Source organism: Anomaloglossus baeobatrachus, chromosome 5 (genome assembly GCF_048569485.1).
Source record: "Anomaloglossus baeobatrachus isolate aAnoBae1 chromosome 5, aAnoBae1.hap1, whole genome shotgun sequence".
Taxonomy (NCBI): Eukaryota; Metazoa; Chordata; class Amphibia; order Anura; family Aromobatidae; genus Anomaloglossus; species Anomaloglossus baeobatrachus.
Window position 1 is genome coordinate 453644667 of NC_134357.1, and position 20711 is coordinate 453665377.

The 20711-nt window shown below is 50.9% G+C and overlaps 2 protein-coding genes across 3 annotated transcripts in view; one reads left to right on the forward strand and one right to left on the reverse strand.

Annotated features, from left to right (window-relative positions):
• The window catches only part of ZBP1 (Z-DNA binding protein 1), a 67289-nt gene extending 53852 nt beyond the window's left edge, over nt 1-13437 (forward strand). For both annotated transcript variants that reach the window (XM_075347826.1, XM_075347827.1), the window contains exon 9: nt 13078-13437. In XM_075347826.1, coding sequence (XP_075203941.1) covers nt 13078-13256 — 179 coding nt within the window. In that variant the 3' untranslated portion in view covers nt 13257-13437. The remainder of the gene's footprint in view (nt 1-13077) is intronic.
• Nucleotides 13438-14414: 977 nt separating this feature from the next.
• Nucleotides 14415-20711, reverse strand: part of LOC142312792 (protein spire homolog 1-like) — a 65294-nt gene continuing 58997 nt past the window's right edge. Inside the window, 1 exon segment of the mRNA XM_075351781.1 lies at nt 14415-14625. Coding sequence (XP_075207896.1) covers nt 14415-14625 — 211 coding nt within the window.

The window sequence follows — 20711 nt, forward strand, 5'->3', positions numbered from 1 at the left end:
ACGCTGGCCCGTGGGATCTCTATGCCTGGGCGGTGGCTTTCTATCCCCCTCGTTGGGCTGTTGCCTTTAGTCAGGACTTGGGTGGGAAAGAACCTAAGGTCCAGACCCCAATCAGTGAATTTGACTCGGTCCAGTGGCTTCTGGGCCTCATACTGGGTCTGAGTACCCCTCCTGGTGCTCCGGTTTCCGTTCGGTTCCCCGGTTCGGTACCGGCGGGCCACTACCCTGTCCCGGTCCCTGACGGTTCCACCGGCTGTCTTCCCGGCTCCTGCAGGCGGCAACCACCGCCTGCCTCCTGGCCACAGGTTATCCGGGCTCCTACCCAGATCCCTGACAGACGTTACTTCTCTCTACTTCACTTCACCTCCTCTCCTTTTCACTTCACTAACAGATCTGTGTGTATTTCCCGCCTCAGGCTATCCGAACTTCTCGGTGGGCGTAGCCAACCGCCTGGCTCCGCCCCCGGGTGTGAACGTCAAGACCTGAGAGGGGTGACTCATTGTTTTTAGGTTGGCTGCTGATACCTTTTTAGGGGCTGGTGTTTGTGCAGGGGGCCTACCTGTGACTACCTGGCTAGTCATGGGTGTTACACCCCCCCTTGGTTTAATGCAGACCGTCCGCGGGCTGCCCGACCACCAATGGTTTATTTTTAGTTTCTGCAAAAGATAAAACGGGGAAAACACAAGTACAAGTGTACTAAACTTTTTACAATTCAAGCATGTTTTTGGAGAATCATCCCTTACGGGAGACACATTCTTAAACGTTACATATAAAAACAGTTTCATTAACGGGAATGGGACCGGGTCCTTCCAGTTGCCCACCCAAGCAAACCTAAACCTTGATGCTGCCTCTAAAACTAGGTCAGCACCCCTTTTCCCCAGTCCAGGAATGGGTCAAGGTCTGGGTATTGCCCATACGGGCCGGGTAAAAAGTTCCTTACCCGGCAGTTTCTCAGAGGCCCCACGTCCAGAGGACCCCTGGACCCGGAGGGTTGTCACCGGTTGCATTGGTGACGGGACCCCGGCCTCCTCTGCCACTGGTCGTTCCTCCAACCAGCCTCTCCGGAGACTGTAGGACGGGATAGGGTGGTCCGGGAATTATATACAAACCCAAAAGTTACTGGGTGGCCTGCAAGTTCTCGGCCATGTTCATTTTAAACGGGACATCAACAGGGTTCAAAAGGGTCGCAACGGGGACAACAACAACTGACGGATAGCCGGGAACCGCTACCCCTTTACTCTTCATCTTCCTCGCACTCTTCTTCCACCGTAACCTCAGGGCTATATGACGGGGGAGGGGACTGAGGGTGCTCCTTCCCCTTGACGCTGAGGGCAAACCAGCCCCTCTCCCCGCAATGCCGGGTGTAAGTAACGAGGTCGCCGGGTACCAGGTCACGGTGCGGGTGACCTACGGGCAAGTGCGGGTACACGTCCCGGCGGGACACGAACACTTCAGCCTCCAGGCCGGGCTCGTATATAAACCCCCATCCCCGGTCGGGGTCAAATCGCCGGACTTGGCCTTGATGAGTCGGGCCCCGCACCCGGTAGGTGGCGCTCCTGAGATTCTCTTTCTCCCAGATGGTACGGGCTAGGATCTCGGCTCTCCTTTTCTCCCGAGCCTCGATTTCCCGGCCCAGCTGGTTCGGCCACCGCTCCCAATACGGGGCGTCTGCTTGCCCGGGGTCTCGTGGTGCGGGGGTCTGGCCCAGCCGGAGCTCCCCGGTGTCGGCAACGACCGACACCCTCCGTGGGGAATCCCGCTGTGTCGCGGCTGGCTCTGCTGCCTCACAGCGGCCACCCCGCAGCGGCCACCCCGCAGGACCTCAGCCGAGGCCTGAGACCCGGGAACGACCAGCCTCACCTGCTGGGCCTTCTTCCGGGCAGCGCCCACTTCCTTCTTGGCCGGGCGGACTGCCGGGGGCCGGGGTCTTTTCGGGTGCAGCTCCTTCTGGGACCAGCGGGACTACAGCGGGAACGGGCACCTTCCAGGGCAACGGGTCGGTGCAGGCCGATCGTGCGGCCGTCCGCGGGCCACCTCCCAAGGTGGATCTTTGCGGGTGTCTGGGACGGACTCCGCCATCAATGTGGGGGTGGCGAGCCGGGTGGAGAGGCAGCGGCAACCGATACGGGTGGTGAAGGAGGCAGCATGGAAGGCAGGAGCAGACCGGGTCCCTCAGTCGCAGCGGCCGGTCCCTCTGGGATACAGGGGCGTGGGTCGCATACCCTTCCCTCCAAAGCTGCCGCCACTTCACGTGCCCGCATGGCGGCGGCTATCCCCTCCATCTCGGCCGCCCAGCGCTCCAGGAGGAAACGCACCTGTGCTTGGAGACGGCAGCACATCTGTGTGGTCCGGGCTTCCACCCACGCCGCTGTTCCAGGCGCAGGCTCCGGGATCTCGGGCTTGCCAGACGGGGCGGACATCGTGCACACTCGGGGTTTAGGAACACAACGGGTAGCAGAGTCCTGGAGTCCCTGCCCTTTATCCACTCGGTCACATGGCATGGGATCTTCACCTGCTCCCCTTGGTCTTTTCAGGGCACTCCGCTTTCTTTCTGCACCGCTCTGTTCCCAGGGGGCGGGGCTGCACTCTCCCGCTCTTTTCACGGGGAAGACGGCTTTGGTGGGAAACTTCGCTCCCAAAGATGGCGGATTCTGCAATTTTTCAGCGGGCTGCCGCTGACGTCGGACTCAAGGCGCACTTCCACCGGTAAGTGAATGGGTTCAATCCTGTTCGTGACGCCAGAAGAGTCAATGTGTACCGCCCCGGGGCTGGGCCGGCTGCCGAGCCGCTCGGATCTGTGCTCGTCGGTGGGTGGCTCGAGCTCCTCCCGGACCCGGGGGTCACGACGCTCTGAAGGGATGCTGGCGCTATGTGAGGGGTGGTGTTCGGTGGGGAGGTTCACGGCCGGGGGCCACGGTTGTTTGGGGGTTAAGTTTGTGACGCCACCCACGGGTTGTGGTGAGGGAGTGGGCACCACCGCTGCCGTTGACTAGGCTCCCGGGGACGTGTTGTGCAGCTTGGTGTTGATCCCCTCCGTGGGCAGGGGTGGGTGGCCCCGGAGGCCCGATTGGGCGACAGGTGCGGGTGGGATGGTGCGGTACGATGCGCTGCCCGAGGGCACTGTTGTACTCACTATATTTATAATAGTGAGTACAACAGTATAAATACACCGGAGTCTCTGGTAAACCAAAAGGATGGTGGTCGGTGCCCGCAGACCGCTGCGCCTTGCCCCTTACTCAGGTTGGTGGTTCCCACCTTTCTCCTGCACCTCTGTAGTAGAATGCTGACTTCCTTAGCTTCAGAGACGGGAGTCCGCTCCCCGGCTAGTGGATGTCAGGGGAGCCCGTTTGCCCGCAGACGCTGGCCCGTGGGATCTCTATGCCTGGGCGGTGGCTTTCTATCCCCCTCGTTGGGCTGTTGCCTTTAGTCAGGACTTGGGTGGGAAAGAACCTAAGGTCCAGACCCCAATCAGTGAATTTGACTCGGTCCAGTGGCTTCTGGGCCTCATACTGGGTCTGAGTACCCCTCCTGGTGCTCCGGTTTCCGTTCGGTTCCCCGGTTCGGTACCGGCGGGCCACTACCCTGTCCCGGTCCCTGACGGTTCCACCGGCTGTCTTCCCGGCTCCTGCAGGCGGCAACCACCGCCTGCCTCCTGGCCACAGGTTATCCGGGCTCCTACCCAGATCCCTGACAGACGTTACTTCTCTCTACTTCACTTCACCTCCTCTCCTTTTCACTTCACTAACAGATCTGTGTGTATTTCCCGCCTCAGGCTATCCGAACTTCTCGGTGGGCGTAGCCAACCGCCTGGCTCCGCCCCCGGGTGTGAACGTCAAGACCTGAGAGGGGTGACTCATTGTTTTTAGGTTGGCTGCTGATACCTTTTTAGGGGCTGGTGTTTGTGCAGGGGGCCTACCTGTGACTACCTGGCTAGTCATGGGTGTTACACCCCCCCTTGGTTTAATGCAGACCGTCCGCGGGCTGCCCGACCACCAATGGTTTATTTTTAGTTTCTGCAAAAGATAAAACGGGGAAAACACAAGTACAAGTGTACTAAACTTTTTACAATTCAAGCATGTTTTTGGAGAATCATCCCTTACGGGAGACACATTCTTAAACGTTACATATAAAAACAGTTTCATTAACGGGAATGGGACCGGGTCCTTCCAGTTGCCCACCCAAGCAAACCTAAACCTTGATGCTGCCTCTAAAACTAGGTCAGCACCCCTTTTCCCCAGTCCAGGAATGGGTCAAGGTCTGGGTATTGCCCATACGGGCCGGGTAAAAAGTTCCTTACCCGGCAGTTTCTCAGAGGCCCCACGTCCAGAGGACCCCTGGACCCGGAGGGTTGTCACCGGTTGCATTGGTGACGGGACCCCGGCCTCCTCTGCCACTGGTCGTTCCTCCAACCAGCCTCTCCGGAGACTGTAGGACGGGATAGGGTGGTCCGGGAATTATATACAAACCCAAAAGTTACTGGGTGGCCTGCAAGTTCTCGGCCATGTTCATTTTAAACGGGACATCAACAGGGTTCAAAAGGGTCGCAACGGGGACAACAACAACTGACGGATAGCCGGGAACCGCTACCCCTTTACTCTTCATCTTCCTCGCACTCTTCTTCCACCGTAACCTCAGGGCTATATGACGGGGGAGGGGACTGAGGGTGCTCCTTCCCCTTGACGCTGAGGGCAAACCAGCCCCTCTCCCCGCAATGCCGGGTGTAAGTAACGAGGTCGCCGGGTACCAGGTCACGGTGCGGGTGACCTACGGGCAAGTGCGGGTACACGTCCCGGCGGGACACGAACACTTCAGCCTCCAGGCCGGGCTCGTATATAAACCCCCATCCCCGGTCGGGGTCAAATCGCCGGACTTGGCCTTGATGAGTCGGGCCCCGCACCCGGTAGGTGGCGCTCCTGAGATTCTCTTTCTCCCAGATGGTACGGGCTAGGATCTCGGCTCTCCTTTTCTCCCGAGCCTCGATTTCCCGGCCCAGCTGGTTCGGCCACCGCTCCCAATACGGGGCGTCTGCTTGCCCGGGGTCTCGTGGTGCGGGGGTCTGGCCCAGCCGGAGCTCCCCGGTGTCGGCAACGACCGACACCCTCCGTGGGGAATCCCGCTGTGTCGCGGCTGGCTCTGCTGCCTCACAGCGGCCACCCCGCAGCGGCCACCCCGCAGGACCTCAGCCGAGGCCTGAGACCCGGGAACGACCAGCCTCACCTGCTGGGCCTTCTTCCGGGCAGCGCCCACTTCCTTCTTGGCCGGGCGGACTGCCGGGGCCGGGGTCTTTTCGGGTGCAGCTCCTTCTGGGACCAGCGGGACTACAGCGGGAACGGGCACCTTCCAGGGCAACGGGTCGGTGCAGGCCGATCGTGCGGCCGTCCGCGGGCCACCTCCCAAGGTGGATCTTTGCGGGTGTCTGGGACGGACTCCGCCATCAATGTGGGGGTGGCGAGCCGGGTGGAGAGGCAGCGGCAACCGATACGGGTGGTGAAGGAGGCAGCATGGAAGGCAGGAGCAGACCGGGTCCCTCAGTCGCAGCGGCCGGTCCCTCTGGGATACAGGGGCGTGGGTCGCATACCCTTCCCTCCAAAGCTGCCGCCACTTCACGTGCCCGCATGGCGGCGGCTATCCCCTCCATCTCGGCCGCCCAGCGCTCCAGGAGGAAACGCACCTGTGCTTGGAGACGGCAGCACATCTGTGTGGTCCGGGCTTCCACCCACGCCGCTGTTCCAGGCGCAGGCTCCGGGATCTCGGGCTTGCCAGACGGGGCGGACATCGTGCACACTCGGGGTTTAGGAACACAACGGGTAGCAGAGTCCTGGAGTCCCTGCCCTTTATCCACTCGGTCACATGGCATGGGATCTTCACCTGCTCCCCTTGGTCTTTTCAGGGCACTCCGCTTTCTTTCTGCACCGCTCTGTTCCCAGGGGGCGGGGCTGCACTCTCCCGCTCTTTTCACGGGGAAGACGGCTTTGGTGGGAAACTTCGCTCCCAAAGATGGCGGATTCTGCAATTTTTCAGCGGGCTGCCGCTGACGTCGGACTCAAGGCGCACTTCCACCGGTAAGTGAATGGGTTCAATCCTGTTCGTGACGCCAGAAGAGTCAATGTGTACCGCCCCGGGGCTGGGCCGGCTGCCGAGCCGCTCGGATCTGTGCTCGTCGGTGGGTGGCTCGAGCTCCTCCCGGACCCGGGGGTCACGACGCTCTGAAGGGATGCTGGCGCTATGTGAGGGGTGGTGTTCGGTGGGGAGGTTCACGGCCGGGGGCCACGGTTGTTTGGGGGTTAAGTTTGTGACGCCACCCACGGGTTGTGGTGAGGGAGTGGGCACCACCGCTGCCGTTGACTAGGCTCCCGGGGACGTGTTGTGCAGCTTGGTGTTGATCCCCTTTGAGGGCAGGGGTGGGTGGCCCCGGGGGCCCGATTGGGCGACAGGTGCCGGCGGGATGGTGCGGTGCGATACGCTGCCCGAGGGCACTGTTGTACTCACTATTATAAATACACCGGAGTCTCTGGTAAACCAAAAGGATGGTGGTCGGTGCCCGCAGACCGCTGCGCCTTGCCCCTTACTCAGGTTGGTGGTTCCCGCCTTTCTCCTGCACCTCTGTAGTAGAATGCTGACTTCCTTCGCTTCAGAGACGGGAGTCCGCTCCCTGGCTAGTGGATGTTGAGGGAGCCCGTTTGCCCGCAGATGCTGGCCCGTGGGATCTCTATGCCTGGGCGGTGGCTTTCTATCCCCCTCGTTGGGCTGTTGCCTTCAGTCGGGACTTGGGTGGGAGAGAACCTAAGGTCCAGACCCCAATCAGTGAATTCGACTGTCCAGTGGCTTCTGGGCCTCGTACCGGGTCTGAGTACCCCTCCTGGTGCTCCAGTTTTTGTTCGGTTCCCCGGTTCGGTACCGGCGGGCCACTACCCTGTCCTGATCCCTGACTGTTCCACCGGCTGTCTTCCTGGCTCCTGCAGGCGGCCACCACCGTCTGCCTCTTGGCCACAGGGTATCTGGGCTCCTACCCAGATCCCTGACAGACGTTACCTCCTCTTTACTCCACTTCACCTACTCTCCTTTTCACTTCACTTGTGTTTTTCCCACCTCAAGCTATCCGAACTCCTCGGTGGGCGTGGTCAACCACCTGGCTCCGCCCCCGGGTGTGAACATCAAGACCTGAGAGGGGGGTGACTCAGGGTTTTTAGGTCGGCTGCTGATACCTTTTTAGGGGCTGGTGTTTGTGCAGGGGGCCTACCTGTGACTACCTGGCTAGGCCAGGGCATCACACATATTTTTGTGTTTTGTCCCTGCATTCCAGAGGACTGGCAGATCACTCCCCTGCAGACTCTGGGTCGGTGGGGGGATTAATCCCTGGTATCTGGCCAGATGCTGATCCCTATATAATAAGTCTATGGGGACCAGAATCCGGCGCAAAGGGGTAGGAGCAAGCGCTTCATACTCACCGATCACCGGCGTGGCTGTCACACTGCTCTAGTGGCCTCTCATTATTCTTCCCGGGCCGCTCATTAGGTTCATACATATTCACTGCTTCCCCCACTTACCGGTAACTGCGATTGATTGCAGTCAGACAACTGTCAGTCAGCGTGGGGAAGAGTCCGACTGCAAACAATCATAGACGCCAGTGGGCGGGTCTATATCGTACAGTAAAATAAAGTAAATAAATCAAAAGAACCAGTGTGCGGTCCCCTCAATTTTGATACCCAGCCAAGATAAAGCCCCACAGCTGGGGGCTGGTATTGTCAAACTGGGGAGGCCTATGGTTATTAGGCTGCCCCCCAGCCTAAAAATATTAGCCTGCAGCCGCCCAGAATTGCTGCATCCATTAGATGCGACAGTGCCGGCATTTTCCGACTGCCCTAGTGCGATGACTGTCGGGGTAATAAGGAGTTAGTGGCAGCTATGGGCTGCTATTAAGTCTTAGATTAGTGATGGCAGGCATTTATGAAACATCCCATCACTAATCTATAAATGAATGTAAATAAATACAAACATCCCAAGAATCCTTTATTTGAAATAAGACAAAAAAGCAACCTCTTTCACCACTTTATTAACCCCTAAACACCCCTCCAGGTCCGAGATAATCCACACAAGGTCCCATGACGCTTCCAGCTCTGCTACATCTGTCAATCACAGCAAGCAGCCATAGAGCAGGATTGCCTGCTATGAGGTTTAGGCTGCAACTGAAGCAAGGCGCACAATCAGTGAGGTCGTCACTCGGGTGATTTCCAGTCACAGGTGGAAGACTCTAGCTCTGACCACACATCGCCTGACTGACGTCACCACTGATCGCGCAGCTCACTTCAGTTGTGGTGACCTTATTTGTAGGCACAGATAGAGGACTCCAGGTGAGACTGGACATCACCGCTAAGCCCGCAGCTCACTTCAGATGCAGCCTGAACCTCACAGCGAGCACTCATGTTCTACAGCTTTGCTAAAAGATTCAGATGTAGCAGTACTGGAAGTGTCGTGGGACCTCATTTGGATTACGTTGGACCTGGAGGGGTGTTTTGGGGGGTAATAAAAGTGGCAAAAGAGGGTGCTTTTTTAGCTTTTATTTCAAAGAAAGGATTTTTTGGGTGTTTGTGTTTATTTACTTTCACTTACAGATTAGTGATGGGATGCGCTACTTATGGGGTGGCTGCAGGCTACTATTGTTAGGCCGGAAAGAGCCAAATAACCATAGCCCTTTCCACCCTAATAATATCTGTCCCCAGTTGTCTGCTGCACCTTTGCTGGTTTTAGAAAAATCCTTAATTTTTTTTTTTTTTTTTTTTTTTTTATAACCAGCCAAGATACAGCAGACAGCTGAGGGTTGCAGCTCACCGCTGCTGCTGTTTGTGCTGGATATGAAAAATGGGTGGACCGCGCATTATTTTTTTTACCAAAAAAAAAAGCTGTTAAATTTAGCTATACCTCTATCAAGCTATTCTGTTATTTCTGTTCTCTTATTATCTATTCTAGGTTTTATCTATTCTATTTTTCTTCCATATATTCTAGCTAATCAATTAAAAACACTAATTAAGAACCAAAGCAAATAGCCAAAAAAAAAATTTATTTTAAATACAAGTGTTAAACAGTGATTGAAAAAGAGGCAGCACAACACAGCTGGGGGAAGAGATAAGGAATTAAGCCTTACAGAAGCGGTTACACAACAAAGCTCATATGACACCAGGAGATTTATTTATTCAATCACGTGTGCGAATCAATCTCTTGGTGTCATATGAGCTTGAGCTTTGTTGTGTAACACTGTGTGGCTGCATTCCTTATCTCTCCCCTGCTGTGTTGTGCTGCCTTTTTCTCAATCACGGTTTTGTACCTTGTATTTTAATTATTTCAGGCGCCAATCTGAATTCTTGCCACGGAGCAGGAAAACCTCCATGCACCTATGATACTGTATATAGCATACTGTGTACAGATATCAGTTGTCATGTACAGGATAAAGTATAATGTCTAATGGTTGTAGTCATAGTATATTATATCACATATCCTGCATATAATATCTGATGTCTATATTCACAATACACATATTATATATACACCCCCCCCCATGTATTCTCATGTATTCTCCAATATACTGGCTGCACTATACTGTGTACATGGACATCCGAGGTTATATACAGATAGTATGGTACTGGTGTAATATCTGATGTCTGTTGTAATATATACCATCATATCATCTTAATGCAGTTTTAATATATCATTCCAGTAGAGATGAGTGACTTGATTTGCAGGACATTCTCCAGTATACTGGATGTGGTGTACAATGTATACTGTGTGTACAGACTTCAGATTCTATACTGGGGAAAAATAAGTGACTGGTACACCATAGATTATAATCTTGTCACAGCGCTGTAGTTTGTTACATTGGTGACTTGGTTGAGCAATTGTGTGGTAAAAATCACACCCCAAAAAAAATTCATATCTATTCCTATCTATGCACCTTGCTGCTTTACTACATCTCTAAATACATACACAGGATTAAACCTAGTAATAAGTATGCATAATCTGTTCTACACCTGACCAGTACAAACACTCAACTGAACTGGTCCCAGTAGTTTCGATTTTTCCACGGTCAGCACTCGACAGTAAGGTCGTAAGACTATAACTTATGAAGCATTCAAAAGTAAAAAGGGGGGTTTTCCGACGAACAAAGTTCACTTTAATCAATGGATATTACAATAATTTCCACAATTGGATGTGTTTTATATAAAATGTTCCTGTGCTGAGATAATCTTGTATATGTGCCCCTCCTATGTACTGTGTAATGGCCATGTCTGACCATACAGGAACATGGTCTGATCATAGAACATCTCCAGGGCAGGGAAGAACACAAGAGTATACAGACGTTGCATAGCAGGGACATAAGATTATCTCAGCACAAGAACATTTTATATAACGTCCAACTGTGGAAATTAATATTACAACATCTATTGATTAAAAGGAACTTTCTTCATTAGAAAACCCCTTTAAGGCTGGGCCACTACTATGTGCTTGCCAGCCAGCACCTGTGTACATCGTGGGAGTGCCGTGATCTGACAGCCTCCTACACACGCCATTACAGTAGCTTAGGTATCCAAGATTACGGTCACATAGGGATAGTTAGTTTCTAGTGGTCATAACCATCGACATCTAAGCTACTGCCAGGCCTGCAAATGAGGTGACATCACTAATCAGAAAACTAGACTACATTTCTAAATTGGAGATTTTTTGCTAAGATTACTACATATTGGGGCAGGATCTTTAAGATAGGAATATCTCTTTAAGAGAAGAAAATCTAGCATGAGAAATGTATATTCAGTATGAAGAAACTAAGTGCAGAGCAATCTGAGAGCATCGGTAGGAGGAGTAGTTTAGAAAAATATCAGTCACTAGCTGCACTACCCGGCTTCGCCCGGGTTAATAACTGTTAACAAAATAGAATGTATTAAAAATTTATTCTGCACACAAAAAACACAGAACAAATAGATTGAACTGTAATTATTAAAAAGGCAAAAACTAAGCTAATAGAAGCATTTCACAACATATATTTCAACACCACAGATATTCCACACAGATTTAACTAAATTGGCCAAGTAATGTGCTCCATCTGTCTCTTTCCAGGTCTGCCTCTTTCCCAGTCTGTCTATCAAGGTCTGTGTCTTTCCCCATCTATCTTTGTCTGTCTCTCTGGTTGTCTCCTCCTTCCCTGTCTGTCTCTGTCCCAGTCTGCATGTCAGTCCGTCTCTTTCACCGTCCGTCTCCCCACTGACATCTTATTACCTCACATATAAGCTTCTTATACTATGAATGTCTTTTGTTCCTATAGCAACCAATCACAGCTCCTACTAATAACCTGTAGTTCCAGGCTCCATTTACTTTAATGGAGCCATGTTTTTTGGAGAGTAAGGGGTGCTTCACACACAGCGAGCTCACTGCTGAGATCGCTGCTGAGTCACCCTTTTTGTGACGCAGCAGTGACCTCATTAGCGATCTCGCTGTGTGTGTCACTGAGCAGCGATCTGGCCCCTGCTGCGAGATCGCTGCTCGTTACACACAGCCCTGGTTCGTTTTCTTCAAAGGCACTCTCCCGCTGTGACACACAGATCGCTGTGTGTGACAGCGAGAGAGCGACAAATGAAGCAAGCAGGGAGCAGGAGCCGGCATCTGACAGCTGAGGTAAGCTTGTAACCAAGATAAACATCGGGTAACCAAGGTGGTTACCCGATATTTACCTTAGTTACCAGCCTCTGCAGCTCTCACGCTGCCTGTGCTGCCGGCTCCGGCTCTCTGCACATGTAGCTGCATTACACATCGGGTTAATTAACCTGATGTGTACTGTAGCTAGGAGAGCAAGGAGCCAGCGCTAAGCAGTGTGCGCGGCTCCCTGCTCCCTGCACACACAGCTAAGCGGTGTGCGCTGGTAACTAATGTAAACATCCGGTAACCATACCCGATGTTTACCTTAGTTACCAGTCTCCGCAGCTTCCAGACGGCGGCTCCGTGCAAGCGCAGCGTCGCTTGCACGTCGCTGCTGGCTGGGGGCTGTTCACTGGTCGCTCGTGAGATCTGCCTGTTTGACAGCTCACCAGCGACCATGTAGCGATGCAGCAGCGATCCTGACCAGGTCAGATCGCTGGTCGGATCGCTGCTGCATCGCTAAGTGTGAAGGTACCCTAACTGTAAAGTGCGGGGTTACATTTTCCTGTCAAAACATAGTCTACGATGTTCCCTGGGTCACATGAGGTATCTGTGCAAAATTTTGGGATTGTAAATGAGACACTGCGGATACACTTTTCGTCTTACTTTTACCCCCATTATGTAGATAAGGGCCAAATTGATTGGTAAATTGGAATGCGCGGGCTTAAAATTTTGCCTCACAACATAGCCTATGACGCTCTCGGGGTCCAGAAGTGTGAGTGTGCAAAATTTTGTGGCTGTAGCTGCGACGGTGCAGATGCGAATCTCTCTCTCTCACACACACACACACACACACACACACACACACACACACACACACACACACACACACACACACACACACACACACACACACACCCCTTTATATATTAGATGTAGGCATTAGGCCATCCCAAGGATGATTCACTAACCATGACTATTTTATGAAACTGCCTTACCGGTATCTTATTTTCTATATAAAATAGTATAAAACTATAATAGTGTCTACTAATCTCATATAATATTTACCTTTGTGTCCATACAACAGGACCTGCTAGATATTCCTTCAAAATCAGACCAGTTTAAACACATTCGCAAATCACAGCTCGAGCACAGACTGATGTACCTACTGCAGATCTCTTGGTCCAAACTCACCAGCCTCATGACTGTGGTTGTACAGTTCAGGTCATCAGGATGCATGGGGTTTCCATATACAGGCCATGATTTGCAGATGTGATGTCAAATACTGTGTAGCTCCGTTATCAAAATCACAAGCCACAGATTCACATTGAGCTGTTAGATCACTAGTTTTGTTGTGTGGGCCTTCTGATTAATAAGTATATTAGAGGTATTATGAGGTGGTCCCTTTTGACAGCTGTTCCTGTCAGAGTATAATAAAATATATTATTTTTCTAGGACTCTTCAGTGCACCTTGTACCTCATTACCTGGACCCTCAAGTTACCTCAAACAAACCTTCAATATCTCAGAGATTTGTGATGGACTTGGAAACGTGACCCTTGATGACCAGGATAGCAATGGAGACGCATCCATAGACCAGCTGGACTGCACTGTAGACAAAGTTACATTTTTATAAACTATACTGTACATTAACTGAAGCTTAATTAAAAGGACTACATATAGACAAGTGTGCTGCTGGCAGTCCGTGCCTGCTGATCAGGCACATTAACTCTTCCTATAGATTTTTTTTTATGTATTTTTTTAAAACATAAATTGCCAAATTTTAACATCTTTGTAAGCTACTTTGTTGGAAGGAGAAGGGTGAAGGAAAATAAAAATCACAAATAAAAACATTGTACTCAAATATTGTGTATAAATATGTGACTTCAGATTTTGTGTTATACTGAGCCTGATGAAGAGATCTGAGTAGTCTCGAAAGCTTGCTATTACCATCTTTTCAGTTAGCCATTAAAAAGGTATCAACCACTGAGGGCTTCAGTTCTTTTAAACATTTTTTTTTAATCAAAAATTAGAGACATTTTGATAATCATATTCTTGTACTTTATTTTCTAGATTGCAGTCAACAGAATATACATTCTTTCTCAAGTATTTGCCAAAATAAAAGCAGTATAAGACAGTATAAGAATACAACCAGACCTAAAAATGTGTAAAGGTAAATCAAAAATTTACAACCAAAAATTCTGTCGTTGCTCTCCCCCACTCCTCAGCAAGACTACTCACCTCCCCCAATGCCAAAAATGTGTTAGTGATTCACACATCAGACCCTGCCTTCAGTAAGTGCAGCAGATCAGTGGTAAGGTGCAAAGTTCTTGTAAAAAGTGAAGAGTATAGCTTTACATTAAAATAATTTCTTAAATATTGTGAAATTACCGCAATTATAAACACCACCCTCCAGTGTTTTCCGTCATTGTAGCAGTTAATCGGTATAAACCATTATGTTATAAATTAATTTATATTATGGATCCCATGCCCCACCAGGGGGGCAGGGAACGTCTGTAAAGTAGGGGGGGGAGAGAAATTAAATAATAATATGTATTTATTATGATGGGCCTGTCCATTAGAACATGACTCCACAAACAAAGTTAATATTCAGATATGAAGACATTTAAAATATAAAATTAAGACAGTTGAGGGCAAGTCACGTCTAGCCTCAGTGAGTCCACCTTCATTTTTTACATTTAAGAAGGGCAGTAGAGTTTTCATAAAGAATTTTCCTCAAGAGCAGAACGCCTAACGATTCTGGAGTAAAGGCCCCGATTCCAGACAATTTTTATTAATATCTTGGCAGTATGGCTGAAGATTCTGAAATGCTGCGAGACTTCAAAGGGCTTCCTGAGAACTCACACTGGTAGCTCATATCTAGAGCATCTAATATATATTCTTCACATTTTATACAGATGTCCATGGAAATCCAGTTGTACATGATCCGCTTGCGGAAGGCCAAGTTGTCCTCTGTGTCTTTGGGTTCAAAGACCAGAGGAACGCTATTGAGAAAACACAACAAATAAGGATTTTAGTCTGAAAATTGCCCATCCCTGCTGTAATGCAAACATTTTTCAAAAAGTGACCATTTGAGATACTGTGACGGATGTGTAGGGCTGAACTTAAATGGTTAACAAGCTATAACGTATGAAAGAATAACGAGCACAATTCAGTCTGTTGACTAGTTATTACACATTACAATAGGGCTTATTATAACATTATCTGTGGCAGCTAATCAAAGCCACAAATTTACTGCTTTTTCTTAAGTTTATACAAAGCAGCAAATCATACTGGCCCTGTTAAGGTCCCGTCATACTAAGCAACATCGCTAGCAACATCGCTGCTAACTAACAACTTTTGTGACGTAGCACAGCGATGTTGCTAGTGATGTTGCTGTGTGTGACATCCAGCAACAACCCGGCCCCTGCTGTGAGGTCGTTGGTTGTTGCTGAATGTTCTGGGCCATTTTTTAGTTGTTGCTCTCCCGCTGTGAAGCGCACATCGCTGTGTGTGACAGCGAGACAGCAACAACTAAATGTGCAGGCAGCAGGAGCCGGCTTCTGCGGAGGCTGGTAACCACAGTAAACATCGGGTAACCAAGAAGCCCTGTCCTTGGTTACCCGATATTTACCTTAGTTACCAAGCGCAGCATCTTCCACGCGGCGCTGGGACACTGGTTGCTGGTGAGCTCACCAGCAACTCGTGTAGCCACGCTCCAGCGATCCCTGCCAGGTCAGGTTGCTGGTGGGATCGCTGGAGCGTCGCAGTGTGACATCTCACCAGCAACCTCCTAGCAACTTACCAGCGATCCCTATCAGGTTTGATCGTTGTTGGGATCGCTGGTAAGTTGTTTAGTGTGACTGGGCCTTTAGTCAGTCCTCATATATTGATCAACAGCTTCCAAAATATGATATCCCAGTACCCACACAGTCCCTCAAGCAGTATGCCATCTCCTTGAAGCACTCCCACTAATTTATATTCACGAAATCATAAGTTTTAAATTTTTAATTCCTAAATCAATAGTACTCATGAAAATAAGCAACTTTGTAATATATCCTTTCAGACAAGTTTGTTTTCTCTTCCAGACTTTATCATTATCAAAAGTCTCAATTCAATTTTGAGGCAAAAATCTGTATACAGTGAAGACTTTCCCCATTACTGAGGTAGGAGATAGCAGTTGTTACTGATGAGATTCTCTGAAGAAGCCAACGGCAGAGCCGGAGAGCCAACGGCAGAGCCGGAGAGCCAACGGCAGAGCCGGAGAGCCAACGGCAGAGCCGGAGAGCCAACGGCAGAGCCGGAGAGCCAACGGCAGAGCCGGAGAGCCAACGGCAGAGCCCCTCCCTCTAGCTACATAGAATCTAATCAGTAAGAACTGCCATCTAATATAATTGTAAAATTGGTTTTAAGAAATCGGGTTAAATGCTGTGCTAAAAACCACAGATCCAAGGTATATATTGAAATCCTTTTCTTTATTTTCACATGTCAACGCGTTTCAAAGACATCTCAGTCTTCATGAGGACAAACCCAAAAAGGAACAGCATCTTTATTTTTTTGTGTTTGTCCTGATGAATAAGACTGAGATGTCTTTGAAACGCATTGACCTGTGAAAATAAAAGAAAAGGAATTCACTATATACCTTGGATCTGTGGTTTTTAGCGCAGCATTTAACCTTTAAGGAGTTGTGCCTGTCACAACTGCAGCAGGTGAGTACCTGTCTCATTCCCTGCGTTTATTTTATATTGGATAAAACCCTATGTGCGCTTCCTTTCCACAGTTTCCCAGCTATCTAATTGTAATATACACTACAGTTCAAAAGTTTAGGGTCACTTAGATATTTCCTTATTTTTGAAAGAAAAGCACATTTTTTTTCAATGAAGCCATCATTAAATTTAACAGAAATGCACTCTACATTGTTAATGTGGTAAATAACTATTCCAGCTTCAAACATCTGGTTTTTAATTGGCCCATTTCCAACAACCACCACTCCAGTGTTCTAATGGTACATTCTGTTTGCCAACTATGTTAGAAGGCTAATGGAGGCTTAGAAATCCCTTGAAAACCCTTGTGCAAGTATGTTAGTGTGACGCCCTGGACTAGCCAGGTAGTCACAGATAGAGCCCCGCACAACACCAGTCCCCTCACTAGGTAACACCAGCCAACCACATTAAACCCTAGTCACCTCGCTCAGGGCTGGATGAACACACCAGGGGGCAGAGCCAGGCGGTTGGCACACCCACCGAGGAGTTCAGAGAGCCTGAGGGAGGAAAAACCAAACAGTTCAAAGTCAGTTCATGGAGAGTGCAGTGGAGTAGCTCAGGCCTGTGACAGACTGACAGGTGCCAGGGTTGAAGCCCAGGCACCTTTGGCTAGGAGGCATACGGAGGTCTCTGTCTGCAGGAGCCAGGAAGACGGCTCGGTGGAACCGTGGTGGACTGGGACAGGGTAGTGGCCCGCCGGTACTGACCCGGGGAACAGTCTCAGAAACCGGAGCACAAGAGGGGATACGCAGACCCTGAAAAGAGGTCTAGAAACTACTGGACTGAATTAATTAATGGATTACGGTCTGGACTTTAGGTCCTTTCCCACCCAAGGTCCCTCATAGAAGACAACAGCCCAACGAGGGGGATAGAAAGCCATCGCCAAGGCTCAGAGATCCCATGGGCCAGCGTCTGCGGGCAAACGGGCTCTTCCGACATCCACAAGCCGGGGAGCGGACTCCTGACACTGCAAGCGCAGGTAGTCCAACAACTCAAACAGGTGCAGGAGAAAGGCAGAGACCACCAACCGGGTAGGGGAATCAGACTGCAGCCAGCTGCGGGTACCGACCACCATCATCTTGGTTTATCAGAGACTCAAGTGTTTAATTCTAATAGTGAGTACACCAGTGCCCTCCGGCCACCCATCTCCCTGCACCGCCAAGACACCCCCAACAGGTCCCGGGGCCACCATCCCTGCCCACGAAGGGGTTAACAACTTGCTGCATGCCATCTCCCCCGGGTGCCCCGTAACTGCAGCGGTGGTGTCCACCTTCACCACATCCCGTGGGTGGCGTCACGAACTTAAAACACAGCTCCGGCCGTACACCTACGTCCCCAAACCGCCAACCCCCTTTTTGGTCGGAGTGACCGCAAGACCCCCGGGTCCGGAGACCCTCGAGCCACCCACTGAAGGTCTGGACCCGAGCGGCTCGGTTGCAGCCGAGCACGGGGCGGCACACCCCGATTTCTGGCGTCACGAACAGGATTTTTACCCCATCCGTGACCTGGATGACACGCGCCTTGTAATCCGTGAACTGTTTGAAAAAGTTTGGCCTGCCGACATCTTGCCCGCCATTTTTGGCGCCAAAACAACGGCACCATGTTCTTCCCCGAAAACAGCGCGAAGTTGAAGCCCTGCCCCTGGGAACACGGCCGGAAGGAGTGCTCGCAAATGACCAAGGTTGGGCGGGCAGAGAAGCGGTAGCATGTAACCGGAACTGTAAAGTGCAGGGACGCCAGGACTCTGCAAAATTCCATTCCTGGACACAAGAGCGGCAAGATGTCACAGCAGGCTGCAACCTCGATGACATCCCGTCCAGCCCAGAGCCAGACTGCAACTCCGATGACATCTCACCCGGCCCCGAGCATGGCCGCAACTGTGAGGACGTCTGCTCCGGCAGTCCGCCCGGCCGCAACGACGGCAGTACCGGTCCTGAAATCGCCCCCAGCTGCATAGCCAGCCTCTCCCAAATACCCCGTCCCGGCTGTGGAGCAGCCGGAGTGCACCTGCAGAGAGGAGGAGCAGGCCACTGAGCGATGGGGCCCTCGGCAGTTAACGAGGCCTGTTGTAGCCGACGCCGAGGGCATCCGAGTGGGCCTGGCTCCTGAGCTTGAGGCAGAGCACGGAACCCGTGCCCCGTACTGGGAGTGGCGGCAGCAGCAGCAGTGGTAGCGGAACATGGACAGCTACCCGCAAGTTTAAAGAATGACTGTTTTATGGACTGTCACTCCTGTTGAACGTCCTCAAGTTCCCGGAGGAGGCCATCTGCACAATAGGTGTGGGGTGGCAGGATAGTTAAAGGTTTAAGAAAACGTACCTCCCGATGTGGGAAGATGTATGGCTGTAATGTGTTAATTTTTTCTTTTCCCGCTAAAATAAACGTCAGTGGTCGGACAGCCAGCGGACGGGCTGTATTCAACCAAGGGGGAGTGTGACGCCCTGGTAAAACCAGGTAGTCACAGAAAGCGTTAATCCTCCTTGGCAGCTACACAATCCCCACACAGATGTACAGCAGACAATCAGGCCCTACTCACCTCCTCCCAACGAAAAGGGAAGGGGCGAGGGGAGTTAAGGAAGTGAGAGCAGAATTTAGTTAAGTTGTACTGTAGTCAGTGGAAAGCTGACAGGGGAGGCTTGCAGCTCCCCGGAGAAAGTGGTAGCCGGGGTTGGAACCCTGGATTACCGGACTAGGTGGCTGTGAGGGCCACAGGTGATTGAGATCCGGCAGCCGGGAACCTGAGGCGACAGGGACAGGGTTGTAGCCCGCCGGTGCTGGGAGAGGGACCTGAGCTGGAGGCTGTTCAAACGGACTAGTCCAAACAGAAAAGAGAGACAGAGTGTGGAAAGAAGGGCCCCTGGCTGTACATCTGGGTGTGGGACCCGAAGAGACCCACCAACGGTGACCTGCCATTTGGCAAGTTAGTTTACAAAGGACTCTGTTTTCTGACAACACACACACACACACGCCTAGCTTCATCCAACACCAAGACAACCCAACTGAGTTTCCTGCTCTCTGCAATCCCTGCCACCACCACAACTCCCAATTGGGCCCCAGGACTACAACTGCCCTACCCGTGGAGGGGATCCCACCTTGCTGCCCCACACCATCAGTCCCGGGCACGGTCCCCAGAGGCAGCGGCGGTGCCACCATCTCATCATCGCAACCCACGGCTGGCGTCACAGACAATCCCCCTTTACATATTCCCCTTTTGTCGTGGAGCATGGGATCACATACCGGGTCACGCCATCTTGATACCTCCAGAAGCGACCCCATTGGCCCGGCTCTGAGTACCCCCTATCCCTGGGCGACACATTAGCTGAAAACAGTAGTTTTGCTGATTAGAGAAGCTATAAAACTGACTTTCCTTTGAGCTAGTTGAGAATCTGGACCATTACATTTGTTGGTTCTATTAAACTCTCAAAATGGCCAGATAAAGAGAACTTTCATGTGAAACTCTACAGTCTATTCTTGTTCTTAGAAATGAAGGCTATTCTATGCAAGAAATTGCCAAGAAACTGAAGATTTCCTACAACTGTGTACAACTCCCTCCAGAGAAGAGAACAAACAGGCTCTAACCAGACTAGAAAGAGAAGTGGGAGGCCCTGCTGCACAACAAGACAAGTACATTAGAGTCTCTAGTTTGAGAAATCGATGCCTCACAGGACCTCAACTGGCAGCTTCATTAAATAGTACTCGCAAAAACGCCAGGGTCAAAGTCTACAGGGAAGAGGCTACTCTTGGATGCTGGCCTTGAGGGCAGAGTGGCAAAGAAAAAGCCATAGCTGAGACTGGCTAATAAAAGTAAAAGATTAATATGGGCAAAAGAACCTACATTGGACAGAGAAAGATTGGAAAAAAGTTATGGACAGACGAATCAAAGTTTGAGGTGTTTGGATCACAGAAGAACATTTGTGAGACGCAGAACAACTGAAAAGATGCTGGAAGAGTGCCTGACGCCATCTGTCAAGCATTGGTGGAGGTAATGTGATGGTTTGGGGTTGCTTTGGTGCTGGTAAAGTGGGAGATTTGTACAAGGTAAAAGGGATTTTGAATAAGGAAGGCTATAAATCCATTTTGCAACGCCATGCCATACCCTGTATACAGCGTTTGATTGGAGCCAATTTCATCCTACAACAGGACAATGACCCAAAGCACACCTCCAAATTATGCATGAACTATTTATGGAAGCAGCAGGCAGCTGGTATTCTATCTGTAATGGAGTGGCCAGCCTAGTCACCAGATCTCAACCCTATTGAGCTGTTGTGGGAGCAGCTTGACTGTATGGTAGAATGCCAAAATGTCTGCAAAGCTGTAATTGTTCCAAAA